The sequence below is a fragment of the Bombus vancouverensis genome, chromosome 11 (genome assembly GCF_051014615.1).
Source record: "Bombus vancouverensis nearcticus chromosome 11, iyBomVanc1_principal, whole genome shotgun sequence".
Lineage (NCBI taxonomy): Eukaryota > Metazoa > Arthropoda > Insecta > Hymenoptera > Apidae > Bombus > Bombus vancouverensis.
The window spans coordinates 8,014,110-8,028,356 of record NC_134921.1 but is presented as its reverse complement, the minus strand read 5'-3'; the positions used below and the strand labels follow the sequence as shown (position 1 = coordinate 8,028,356).

Sequence of the window (14,247 nt, the reverse complement as noted above, 5' to 3'; positions counted from 1 at the left end):
GTCAACATTTTACTTGTTTAATGTTCTATAATTTTACACAAATAAATCTTTAATAGTTTTTTGCATATTTTACTTTACTTTATGCTATGTTGGTATGTTATACATTATCTCATATGATATGATATTGACCAAAGTTAAAAAAGACTTCTCTTTGCCAGTACCGACGAGAATGAAGTGGATCGATGTTACCAACAGAGAGCAACATAAATCAACAGATGGTAACAAATTTACCGAAAAATAAAAAAGATAAAAATATTTTTATTGTGATGAAATATGATAATATTATGATAATATTAACAAGTGATTTGAATTTCATAATCATAAATTAACATACAGTAATAAATAACGTCAGCTCGTTTAAAGAAACTTATGCGAAGAAACTGACTGAAAGGAGATTACAATATTTGACGAAAAAATTTATCGGATTACTAATTGTTTGCAATTCTTTTATTTAAATATGACAAACAAGGAATTCGGAAACAAACAGTTTAGACAGCTTTGGATCCTCATGTTCACGAATTGCTGTTTTATTAAGTATGTATATTCTTTTCAAGACGATTCTATTAGATAAAGACTTAATTCTAAAGCTTAATTCGAGCTAGAAAATGCGATTTCTTAAGTGTTCTATTTACAGTATGATATAAGTCCTTCTGTGATCTAAACACATATAATCGTAGACACATTAATTTACGTGTATAAATCTTGACGTACCTAACAAGATCATATCTTTCTTTTTCCCTTTGTAAGCATATACAAACGATGTCAGTCTTATACAAAGAAAGTACAGTGAAAATGATAACTCTCGTTACTTACAATTACAACTACTTATAAATCGATAAATTGCTATCTCGCTACCTTTTTTTATTGAAAAAAAAGGTCGATGAAACAGTTCAGAGATTGGTTTTCTTTTAGTAACACATTTAATTTCTCGGTAAAATCGGTACATTTTTACAAGGCAACTTATTATACAATACTTAATAAAATAAATCCAGACAGATAGGGTTTCCTAGAAATTTTCAAATGAGCTAAAGAGCACGGATCTTTGCAAATTTCTTTTTTTTTTTATAAAGAACTTCCTCGTTTTTCATACGGCACAGGATAATACTGAACAATTCGAAAAATCGTTCGAGGAACAAGAAAGTTCTAAACTCGAACGCGTTTCCTGTATACGTCGTTTTTTCATACTTTTTCCACTTTTTCTTCTTCTATTAAAAAATAGATTTTTCTTCGCATGTCCCAATGATCCAAGTAATTTCCATTCGGCCATGTGTTTTTCGCGGAAATTTTAAGTGAACACACGCAATGGGGAACACTTTATAAAACAATGATTTCAATTCGCGAATTGATTTTTTGTAGAAAATAGCGATACCGTATTCTTTTTTTTTTCTTTATATAACTACTATATAAAGCGTTCGAATCTATACGAAAGAAACATTCAGCGAACGAAAATATCGATTCAGCACTGTTCACTCGATACCTTTAATTTGATATGATCGCGCTGGTTCGTCATTACTTCGTAACACAACGAACGCGACGTAAGATTCATCTTTTTCATTCTTCGACGTAATAAAAAAACAAAGAAATATAAATCGCTAGGCGAAGTATTATCTGGCCGATAAAATGTGAAGATTTCGATGAACCAGTGAATATAGTAACGCTAAATCCCGTCTTTCCTACGCCCGTACAAAAAAATTCGAACATTCGTTAATTCATTTTACTTTACAGACCTATTCGAAATATACAACAAACATAACAGGGAACGTTTAAACATGTACAATATAGAATTATTCGCAAGGTAACAGCGGCTACTATACATAAAAAAAGAAACATTCGTGAAATGAAATAATCACGATCTTCGTGCTACGTGAATCGACTTTAAATAACTTCGTATCTATACGAAATCGATCGATCAAACGTCCTCCATCTTTTCATAAATTTTCTTTGTTCTTTTCTTTTTTTTTCTCTCTCTCCTTTTATTTCGCTTGCCCATTCATCTTTTATTCGCGACACGACCAATCGTGATACGATAAAACGAGAAAGTGTCTTCTGTTCGAGCTGCCAGCTCGTGAGAATCAACGGTCGTCGTTTTTTCTTTGTTTTTCGCTTTTCTTTCTTTTCTTCGGAAATTCGTGACTTTAAAAATAAAAATTAAATGCAGCCGGGAGATACGCGCAACGCATTGTACGTGTGTATAGTGTGTCGTGTTCCTTCGTATGTGTATTTATAATTATATTTATATTTATATATATAGACTTTTATATAGCACACTATCGATAAACTCATTCATTCGCAGAGTGACGCAATATTCGCAAATCCCTAATGCCTCGACAAAGTTCCATTTTTCTTCCAACTATTTACAGGAGAGTCTTTCTATGTTATATCGTGTCCTTAAATCCATTATACACAATACATGTAGTCTTAGATTAGTAATAGTAGCATTACGTGAAAGCGAGCCCAAAACGGCACCGGTCATACGCGATACATTTCACTTTCTCCATGAACACTTTTCTCTTATAAACGTCTTTTCTTTTTCACTGTTTCCCTATTACATTTTCTCTTATTTTTCACTAACGTCTTCGTTTTCTTTGGCATCCAATGTTCGATGACGCACGCGACAACTACACACACTCGCATACACGCTCGTTCCACGCTTGATCCCTTTCTCTCTCTAATCAGAATGTCTGATCACTCGCGAACGAGAGTTACGGATGTCGAAAGATGATGGATCCGGATTAGAATAGAAAATCGAAGGATGTCTCGTACAGGGGAATTATTATGAAATAATACGCGTGGGCGAAACTTAACTTTGTCCTAAAAGCTAACTATGTTACATGAGGAATGGACAGAGTATCTAACACGCAGGAATGAACGAATCAACAAATTGCAAAGAAAAAAAAAAAAAGGAAAAGAAGAAAAAAGAAACTATAATCGCGACTACTGTGTCTCGTTTAATTTCCAGATAATCGAGCGACACGATCGATGAGTTTGAAATAAATTGAACGAATTTTATTCCGAGCTAATAAAAAATTCACACGATGCTTCTCGCCGTGCTAATATTACTAATTAGAGTCGATCTAATATGGACGTCTCGAGATTAATATCTTTCTAACGGAAATAAAACGGTAAAGATATCAGAAAGACAATATCGATCGATGGGATTCTTACGATTACTGTCGCTCGATAAATGCTGACAACGATCGAACCCCCCCCCTCCCATCCCTATTTTTTTCTCGCGATTCTTCGTCACTGACACGCTAAACACAAATCGCCACAGCGACTCAGGAAGAGTCTCTTACGTCGAGCAATTAATACCCTGACAATGTAACGGATCCCCGATTCTTCTAAACCTATCTACACGTTCCCGGGAACGAATTAATTTACAAAAATATTACAAACAAACGTATAGACCATCTGTGTATATATGGCTACAGGTCGAACGGAATAATATCACACACACGATCGTCTCCCGGTCGCTGCAGCGCGATTAAAAACGGCACGCACGATTTTTACATACATTTAGTGGCGTCAACGACCATTGAAATAATAAATTAGATTCGATAGCAGGCGACTCGCCAACGAGTTGCCTTCGGCAAAAATTTCTTTTCGTACCGACCTGAGCACGCTTTCGTTTAAACTTCTGTGTTTATGTATATGTATATGCGCGTGTGTGTTTGTGAGTGTGAACGTGTATGTATCCAGGGGCTCGAAGATCGACGAGTAACGGCCCCCCAAACATTTATTTTCCTCGTTCTTTCGATTTTTGGACGCGACAGTTACCGTCCAGGAAAATTGGACGCAGTCCCATTTCCTAAAAATTCGGAACCGAGCATGATTACGCGGGTTTAAGGAAAGGTTAAGGTTCAATGAGGGTTTGTCTCAAGGATCTGTTGGATAGAAAACGGAGAACAGGGCCATCGACATCTAATTTCCTTATAATTTCCGAGATACGTATACGTATTAATATATGTATATGTATATGCGTACATGGTAATTTAATTTATTTATAAGTGCGTCCACACACGGCATCCGCTTTCTTCATTTTTTTTGCTTTTTTTTTATTATTATTATCCCATCATTTTTCGTTTGCCCCCTCGATCGTCCTCGATCTCGTTTACTAAACTTTCTTCATCGCTCGATCGATTTTTTTATTTAATTTATTTTATTTTCAGTCACTCGTTATTTATCCCTTGAAAGGTCCGAACGATGAAATATCTAATGGGTAAAATGATGAAAATCGTTAGCACGAGCGTGTACGTTCTATCTCGACGTCTATGATCGTCGATTGTTTACGACACTACTTACATTTAATTTCCCCTAAACTATACAGTGATTAGCAACAGAGCAGCGAACGAGTACGCCGGGATCGCGGCCGTGTTTCATACTCGGCACACATTTTTCTTAAGCTTAGGTTGTCTGATATAAGGGAAAGTACCTTTTCCTTTAGAATCACGTCGGAGGACTTTTGATACTCGCGAAATTCCTAATTTACCACGAACGATATATTTAAGACTAAAGTGTCAGTCACTCCCGCGCGTACCCAGAACACTGCTATCACCACAGCTTCGTTATTTATTCCTTAAACTTAATTCCAGCCTTCTCTATCTGTTCGCCATTCTTATTATTATCTTTGAGACGTTCTGCGTGTTCCATTCAACGCGTCTTTTTTTTCTTCTTTTTTTTCTTTTTTTCTTTTTCTAACAGTTCATGTAAGAAATTTCGACTAAGTCAAACGTGATTTCTCCCATAAAGAGTAGACCTTTACGTGATCTGTCTTTTTAATTTTAAAATTAATTTTTATTCGATCAGGATGGATCTACTATATCTTCGAATTGGTCCAAAAAATAGACAGACGCGATTAGTACACGCAGAAACGCAGTCGTACACGTAGGCACCGGCGCGATAACGAAAGTAGGAAACGGGCGAGGACTACTCGGGGACTATAGATAGCACTGTCTTCCCTCTTTTCTTTTTCTCGTGTGTTCGTTACAGAATTATCGATTAACATTATCCGCCGAGACGCTACGAGCGAGATCGCGGATGCAATTCGTTTCTTTTCGCCCTTATTCGGTTTACAGGCTAATGCAATGTACACGAAGGAGAAAGAGAGAGAGAGAGAAAGAGAGAGAGAGAGAGAGAGAAAGAGAGAGAGAGAGTGTTATATGTATATGTATATATATTTTATATATATATATATGTATATAGAGATATATACGCGGTTCCGAAATGAAACGAAATTGAAGAACAGAAAATACAATCGTTGTTCGCAATTGCTTGAGTAAGGATATGGATCGAATGATCGCGCCGCCTATATCACGATATTCGCCGATTCTCGTTTCGACGTTTCGTCGCGATCGATCACGCACACAGTAGTAGTACGTTTCATATTTTTTAATTTTTTTATTCTTTCTTCCTCTTTTGCCTTTACCTTTAAAGGGCCGCTCGATAAAACGTATCACGGCCTTGGATATGATAAATGGGGATTCTCTTACGAAGGAGGAGTGGAGGGCTGGGTGGTCCTAGGGGCCTTCATCGTCTTCTTCGGAGTCTTTCTCTTCTTCTTCTTCTTCATCTTCGTCAATTTTTTCTTCTTCTTCACTTCTTCGTACACCTTCCTTTTTCCCTCTTCGTTCATCTTACATATTATTATTATTATTAATATTATTATTATTATTCGCGCCTCTGGCTTCCCTGGTCTTGGCCATCGATCGACGAGGAACAGAAGCTACTTCTTCTCGTTCTTCCATCACGATCGTACTTCGACGCGACAGCTCGAACCTATTCGTTCCTCGAGGAACGATACTACGCCTCGATCTGATCTTCCGGGGTCATTATGTCGGGCGCCATCGACAGGTCCTCGGCCATGTCTTCGTCCTGTCCTGAATCGTGCCCGTGACTCTCGGGATACTCCCTCTCGTCCACCTGATCCTCTTCACCCTCTTGCTCCGTCGGCGCGTCAACCAGCTCTCGTTTTATTAATCTCGTGAGCTTGCCCCCCTCCGGGCTCTGGCCCTCCTGCTTTATGTGCACGGCTGGTTCATCCAACGGTGACCTGTCGATTTTGCGGAGAAACTGCTCGGTTACGTGTGCCGACACCATCTTCTTCGGGACGCTATCTTTTTTGGATGCTGTCTTTTTGGTTAGCAGGATCAGGTTTGGGTTTTTTTCATCTTCGGCTTTTTTCGTTAACGCGATTGGATGAGATGTTTCTCGGCTGTTTGGTATTACGAGGGTTCGAGTAACGCGTTAGAAAGGAGATTTAGAAGATAGTTAGTAGGGAAATAATTGGTTAAAATGGAATTACGTTGATTACGTGTCTTATGAGACTTGGATGCTTTTACGAGCCAGTGCGATATTACCAATATGATGAAGAATGTCAAGTACAGAAGTTACCAATACTCATACGTCTCTTTTTAATTGAAACGTTCTATCTACCAAATGGAAGAAAATCAATTCTTGAACCACCTTCGGTTTTCCTTATTCGATTAAAAATCTTTAGGGACAATTTCGTAACCGTGATAATGTACAGTACTGTATGTGGTACACGTAAGGACGTACAGAACAAGTGAAACAGTGCGTTAACACATTTAAGCAGGGCTGTATATATGTGGAAATCAATTTTGAATTTTCTTTTCTCCACTGTGGTATGTGTTGAGCGAGAAGTTACAAAATTCCACGAGTACGAGTATTGCAATTGCAAAATGAAATTTATCTAACAAGGTTCGATATCGCGTATATTAACGCATCGTTGACTTACTAAACCATAAATAATTGATTTTCAGCGAAATTGGTATCTATTTTCCATTATTAATAATCGAGAAGAAACCTTTTATTTCTTTTACCCAAGAAAGACATTAGTAGCTACTGATATCGTAAGACAAAATTATCCTGTGTTCTTAAGACTTTGTCATGGATATCTTGTCCAAAAATTCGCAAATATTCAGTCATTTATGAACGATAATTTAGAAGGATCGGAGTAGAAATAGTGATTCGGCATGTTGGAAAGAGGAACGTAAACTTTGCACGTTAAAGACTCACTCACATTAGATCGTTATGGGCTAACACGTGCTCCTTATCGGGACTCGTTGTCGTCGACGTGCACATCGAGTTGTTTAGAAATCCCATATTAGAGTCCCCGAGTGCCGCCTGGAAATACTCAAATTGCATTAGATGGTTAGTCACGAATATTCCGTTCCTTTACCTAATCGTTGAAACTACGAAAGATACGTTATGTCATGTATTGAATTCAATTAATCCACGTCAATTTAACGAAAAAAGGAATTGCTAGTATTTTTTAGACAGTTACCTGGAGATTGGCATTTAATGCGTCACCGTACATTGTCGGGCTGTGCGTCAGGGTTGGACTTTTTGACGGGACACCCCTACATATCGAGAGAGAAAATTTCTATTAGTAATCGTCGAGATTCGCCTATCGATAGTTTCCTGAAATAGAAACGCGTGTATATAAGCACGTTTTTCTTAAATATATATATATTTTTTTTTATTAAAGTTTGTGTCGATGTATACGGGTGGAATAAATTTCTTTTCTCGAGAATTTAAAGGTTTCAGGTCAAGGGGTAAGGGTACGGGGATACGGGGCGGGTAAAGATAGAGCTTGTGTGTACAATGTGTGCACGTGTGATCGAGTTTCAATATGTAAAGGTATAATAGAAAGAGAAAGAGAAATAGAGAAAATGGAAAGTGAGAAAGAGAGAAGTATAATATGAAAAAATGTACACACGTATATATAATATATAGTAAAAATGTAATAAAAAAAGAATGGAAAAGAGAGTTCGAAAACCCTTACCTATTTACCGGTTACGTTCCTCACTCGTCCAACGATCAGCTCGGTTGAGATTGAGCGAGGTTAAGATAAAAAATATAGAGGAAAATTGTGAAAAATAGCGCTCCCGTTTCGTTATATCATATATAACCTTTCCTCTAATTAGAAATAAATTAAACATCGACTTTTTTATCGTACGAAACGACGTCGTTTGCTTGTAAACGGCTCTCAGGCTTACCTGTGCTTACCCTTTCATAGTTTCCACCGAAATCCTTTGTGAAAGTTCAGGCATCGAGTGCCGACCGAGAAACATGATACTTTTTCCAAACGACGAATGTCGAATGAAAAAAGTAGGCTTTCTCTTGCAAACGATAAAGCGATAAAAAAATATATTCCAAGTGGATTCGACAGATATCACGTTTATTCGAAGTTGAAGCACGATGTGACGATTGCAAGAGAGATTGGTTGCATGCGAAGAAAAATATAGAAAGAATCAAAAGAATGCCTAGAGCCGTTTATCAAGTGACCAAGAGCGCAGTAAGTAAAGAGAAGAAAGTTGTAGTAGTAGAGTAGAGTGAAAGAGAAGAAAGAAGTAATATAGTAGTATTAGAGAGGAAAAGTTGGAAGTGTGTAAGAGAGTATATAAAAAGAGAGAAATAGAAAATACGTTAAAAAATGTTTAAAAAGATGATGATTAAAATAGTAGAGAAAAATTACCGGAAGTTGCAAAGTTAGTACGTTAACGGTGAGGTACCTTGAGTTAGAAGAGAGTGGTCGTAGCGATGAATGGAGAATTCCGTATCATCCGAGATATCTCTTTTTTTTTTTGCAGTTTGTGACGCTTAATTTACACAATTTACACATGCGCGAGTAGCCCTGACACACATTATCAGTCACACCGAACACCATTCTCACGTTGAAAAAGCGTTCTAAAGGCGGAACAGAAATAGAGAAAACGGTGAACGCCGTAACAGAGATAGAGAGACAGAGGCATTAAAAAATAAACTAAACACATACTTCAACAACGCCTCCTCTCATTAAACGCTAATTAAAAAAGAAAATGACGCAAAAGCGCTTCACCTTCCCTTTACGAACTCTATCGTCAACTTATTTGCGCTATCTATTACTACGCTACAGCCTGTTTCTTTGAAAATAGCGAAACACGAAAAGAAAAAAGAACAGAAAAAAAAGGAAGAAGTAGAAGAAAAAACCCAAAACGATACAACAAACGCTTCGTTCACGCACGGTCGTTGCGAACGAACGAAACAAAAAAAGGAAAAAAAATGAAAGGAAATTAATGGCGATGCCGTATCGTAAACCAGCTTGTACAGCGAAACAGAGGGAGAAAAATCTGAAAATGAAGGGTAACGAAACGTTTATCCACGCAAACACTTTCACATTCTCCCAAGACACTGCAAACGCCACTACGTAAGCACCATACAATTATAAGCACAGTGTTTTTTTTTTATCAGTGGTAAGGATAGTCTTACGGGGGATTCTTTTTCTTTTTTCTGTATTTTTTCTTATTCTTTTTTTTTTTTTTGTTTTAATTCTTATGGGAACGAATATTAGGATCCTTGATTATCCATGCGAGCAACCACTAAACACATCAGAGATCCTGCAGCACGGACCAATCGTCCTGTGGCTGGGCTCCTGCAGGATCGTCCAGGATTTAAGCTCTCTCGGGTGTGCTAGAGCCTCGGGCTACGGTACTAGTGAGACGTATACGGGGATGTACTATATGAGGGCTGTTTTGGACGTCACAAGCAGAGGTGCGCAGATTTAAACGTTAACAAGCACCAGCTGTAAATTTTAATTGGACGAAAGCTTGCCTGCCCCCTTGCGTTTACATTGGACGCAACCGACATTCCTTCCTCTTTTTCATTCGTTCCAAATTACCCAAGAAGGTTACATTACGCGTTAATAAAACATTCTTGTTCCAGTCTATGGCACATTGCGCACCTCTGATGAAGATCAAGGAAGGTTTGAACGGGTACTACTTATCCTTAGGTTTCTGAGGAGACGGATTTCTAAGGGCGTTCGAGGCAGGCATGATGCGGAATTCGTTTCCTAGGGATTGGATAAACTGCTTACAGCCACTCCCTGCTGCCTTGGAAGTCATTTTCCAACGAGTTATATTCGAAATTCCAATGTAGAGGATTGCACGAAGAGCGCGGTAACTGCTAAGTAAGTAGAATGAGCCGCTTTGCGTCAGACACGACGTATAATTTATTCACGAACGATATACTTTCCTATAATTCTAGTTTCACGCGAATAACTTCCAACGTTATTAAAGTAGAAATGAATCTTTTGTTTCTTATTTTTTTTTATTGTGTAACAGATAATAGAAGATAACGTGAATGGTCGTTTGATTGGCGATTGAACGACAAAGGCAGCAGGTTCGAGAGGGCGTTTAGTGGTTCGTTCATGTAGGCAACGACCAAGCGAAAACGTCCCGGTCGCCGCGTTACAAGAGAATACCGCGGTAAGGTCAGAACGTCGCGCCAGCCAGCCAGCAGAATTCTAAAAAGTGGTAGTGCTTACTGTGCGGAGAGGTGGGGTGGAGTGGGTGATGGGGTTGGGTCATATTTCCTGGGGCGGCCGCGGGACAGATGCCGCCGCTTTACGAACTCGGCGTCGTCCACCATCCAGAATGACCCGAAGTCGTCCTCATAGCGCACAAAACACTTGTGCAATGATAGATTGGTGCGGATCGCGTTCTGTATACACAGACAAGACCACCAAGAAATAGAGAAAAAGAGAGTAAAAAAGATAAAGGTTGTTTCTGCTTGTTGCTGTTGAAACTTATTTCGTTTGGTTTTTGGTTACGTTTCCTTCCCTTTCTAGCTTCTACTTTTTTTTTCGTTTCGATTTTCCTTTTGTCTTTCGTTTTTCCTTTTTTTTTTTTTTTTTTGGTAATTATTCTGCTGAGCTCTACGCTCTTCTCCTTTCTGCGTACGTTCTTAAAGCGTCTAACGAAAAACGTTGCCCTCGAGTGGCACGACCGTTTCTCGAACGTAAAACGATCGCGACTCTCGATCTCATGCACGTGTCGTATTATCTCGTAAAAACGTGAGACGAGATCACGAGCCGTTAACAGCTCGTAATTAGCCTCGTCGTCCTCTCCTACCCAGTAGGGATTCGATGATCGAGCAAGGCCCCCGACTCGATCGAATCCCGGCGTCCCAGAGAATAACAAAGACAGCACAGACTCGCAAAGAAGGGGGTAGAGAATAAAAAAACAAACGTAAAGTAATATACGTAGTAAGACGATTTTCCTCTCACTACCTGACCAAGTGCAATTCAGCGGTTCTCACTCTGCACTGGCATATCCCGCATCCGGCTTCCGGGTATTCGAGACTAGACTCGGGCCAGAGAGACTTTGGCCCTGCCAATTCTCGGTCGGTTAGTCGCTGCAAAGCCCACATGCTTGTTAAAAAGCACACACCACGGTTTTCTACGGTACTCTTTCACACAAGAGCAAAATGAAGTCGGCCACATTCGCACAATCACTCGCGTCTGCTCCTTTCCTCCTCCTTCTCCTCCACCTCATCGTCGAATTTCACGATCTTCGAACACACATCCTTTCAACACGTTCTCACACTTCATACTGACGGCTACCATCGCACACGAGAGACGGGCAAGTAAAAAAATCACACGCACGAGGGACCAAACACAATACAAAGCTAATTTCCCGAGTACAATTCGTGAAAAAGAATTCTATCTTTCTATTTTTCCTATTCGTGGATGAGGATTTTGTTGAGAAACTGAGTTTGAAATTGTATAAGAGGAAAAAAAACATTCGTCTTTTTCAATCATTCCATTTTAAAAGATCAAAGTTTCCATGAAATACACGAAATTTGGTATGTGCGTTGGTTTTTTAGAAGAATGAAATTTGAACGATTGTATCTCGGGAAGCACGATGTTAGCAGAGACAGACGTACGGACAAACGACGCAAGCGAATTACAGATAATACAGATTATCATGGCGTACACAGGTGTATGAGAAAAAAGAAATGGTTTATATATACACACACGCACACAAATCTATACGTATGAGAAATGCGCACGCATGAGGTACACAAAAGGTCTGGAAACATACCTACAGATATACTAGGTATATACGTATTTAAAAAAGTGAGGATAGGGCACGATATGTAGGTAATCAAGAAATATATATATCGTACACAGATAAACAAATGCACAGAAGAGCGTGCGTGTATGTGCGTATACATACATATGAGGCTTGCGCACGCACGCGTTATGCGAGCGTACACAGATTAAAAAAACCTTATTAATATGTATATATATATAAATAGCTATGAAAAATACGTGAATATATATGTAAAAGAAGCTATATATATAAATATGTATACATATAAAAAATAGAATATTAAACACTATTAAATATTTATAAATGTATATATAGAAATATCGATATATATATATAATGTATATATATAAAAATGTATAAAAAGACGTATATTAATATATATATAAAAGTTAAAAAGATAGTAAAAAACTTGACAAGTATAAACATGAATGGGCGTGGGAAAATGGGGTTAGCGGTACGAGTATGTAATTAGAGAGTAAAAGCGAATAAGTGAGAGAGTATTGTATAAATATATCTATATAAATATCTATATAAATATGTAAAAAGACAGAAGACAGAAGAATATTTAGAAATATAAAAATATATATATTATTATATTAAAAAACAAAGAGGGGGGAACACAAGGGATGTAAGGAGAAGAAGATATAAAGAGACAGGATGCGACCGAGGCCGATTATTTCGGATTGTGGTCTGAAACCGGTTTTTGTTGTTGGTAGAACCATTTTGAGAGGGGGTACCAAGGGGGAAGATTATTATAATGAATATATCGATAGAAAAAGATAGAAAAAGATAAATAAGATATATATATAATATATGTCGTAAATATATATATAGAGGTAAATAGATCTATAGAGACGTAGTAAAGAGTATAAAAAACGCGGCAGTAGAATTTTTTTTTGTCGGTGGGACGGGGGCAACGTACCCGGTCGTGCTGCAAGCGCGTTGAGGACGTCTCTTGTAAAACTCCACTTCGTCCACCGTCCATACGGCGCCTTTCACGTTTTCGACTCGCATGAAACATTTGTGGAGAGACAGGTTGTGTCGCACTGCGTTCTATACAAAATAATACACAGACTAAATAAGCAACGCAAAAAACGAACGAAGCCAACTCAATCGCGAGGCCGGCTGTCGATCGGGGAACACGATTCGATGGCGTGTAATTTTTCTGTATCTTTTTTGGCTTTTCTTTTCTTTTTTTTTTTTTAATACAGGCGGCATTCCGTCATCCCCGGCGTCGGATGACGACGACGACGACGACGACGACGACGACGACGACGACGACGACGACGACGACGAAGACAACGATGGCGACGATGACGACGATGATGATGGTGATACAACCGATACACGCTGAGATGAGACGAGGATGGATGAGATTTTCTTGTCTGTCTCGGAGAAGGTAAAGGATTACGAGACTCTTTCTCTATTATCTCTGTTGGCTCTGATTTAGACAAGCTGTATCGTGTCTTTTTGTGAAGGAACATGTCTATATCTTGCAGGCTATCACTTTAATACACTCCGACTGTAATAATTGGCAGGAATAATAATACGCGCTAATAGAAAATAAAATTGTGGGAAATTTAAAGTGGCAGCCTGTCTTTAACTTGAAGTTTAAGAAACGGCTCAAACGAACCGCTCGAACAGAACAGGAAAGCACCGGGAAAAACCGAGAAACTGATTGATGAGTGAATTAGTAAGTAACGTCGTGTGTGAGTAGCAAAGGATACCCGGCGATGGTCGCGCAATGACAAGGCCGTAAGAGGACATAACGAACCAAAACGATTAATCGAAAGATACACGGTATAATGTGGCATTCCTTTATCGTTAATGCACAGCTAGTCATCTAAGTCTAGGGGCAACGACAACAATCATACATGCCGCAGGGCCGTACAAAATTCCAAAAGAAGTAAAAAAAAAAAAAAAAAGAAAAGGAAAATCAGAAAAAAATGAAAAAAGTATATAGGTGTAAGAAATTTAGGAAGAACTGTACGAGAAGATCGCGTCGAAGGTTACGACCTCCGCTGACGTGGAAAACGTGGATCCTTTGACGTTGAATCTGGCTGCCTCCTCTCTGTCTGATAGCCGTTGTTAAACCTGTGGTTGCTTTGAAAATTTTCAGATACACATAACCATGCGAGGCGAAGCTTCATGGCAAACGTCGATTACTTCCACGCTCACTCGCACACACGCAAAAAACACACGCGCGCGCGCACTCTTGCCAACAAGCGTATCATATGTTATCATATTACGATTTAATTGTGATTTATCGCCGTATGATTTCAGTCAGAAATTACATTATTGCAATATCGTGTCAGATCATTGTTAAATCCCAATTAGAGTAACAGTCTCCCAA

The 14,247-nt window shown here is 38.6% G+C and overlaps 1 protein-coding gene across 17 annotated transcripts in view; it reads right to left on the bottom strand.

Moving 5' to 3' along the window:
- Positions 1-416: 416 nt before the first annotated feature.
- FoxP (forkhead box transcription factor P) overlaps positions 417-14,247 on the bottom strand; it is a 216,703-nt gene continuing 202,872 nt past the window's right edge. For 11 of the 17 annotated variants that reach the window (XM_033327035.2, XM_033327036.2, XM_033327032.2 and 8 more), the window contains 4 exons: positions 10,325-10,500; positions 7,304-7,379; positions 7,040-7,152; positions 417-6,049 (listed from right to left, as the gene is read on the bottom strand). In XM_033327035.2, coding sequence (XP_033182926.1) covers positions 5,800-6,049; positions 7,040-7,152; positions 7,304-7,379; positions 10,325-10,500 — 615 coding nt within the window. In that variant the 3' untranslated portion in view covers positions 417-5,799. Of the gene's footprint in view, positions 6,050-7,039; positions 7,153-7,303; positions 7,380-10,324; positions 10,501-12,816; positions 12,948-14,247 lie in introns of all 17 variants that reach the window. The other 6 variants (XM_033327037.2, XM_033327041.2, XM_033327039.2 and 3 more) reach the window with 3 other exon arrangements.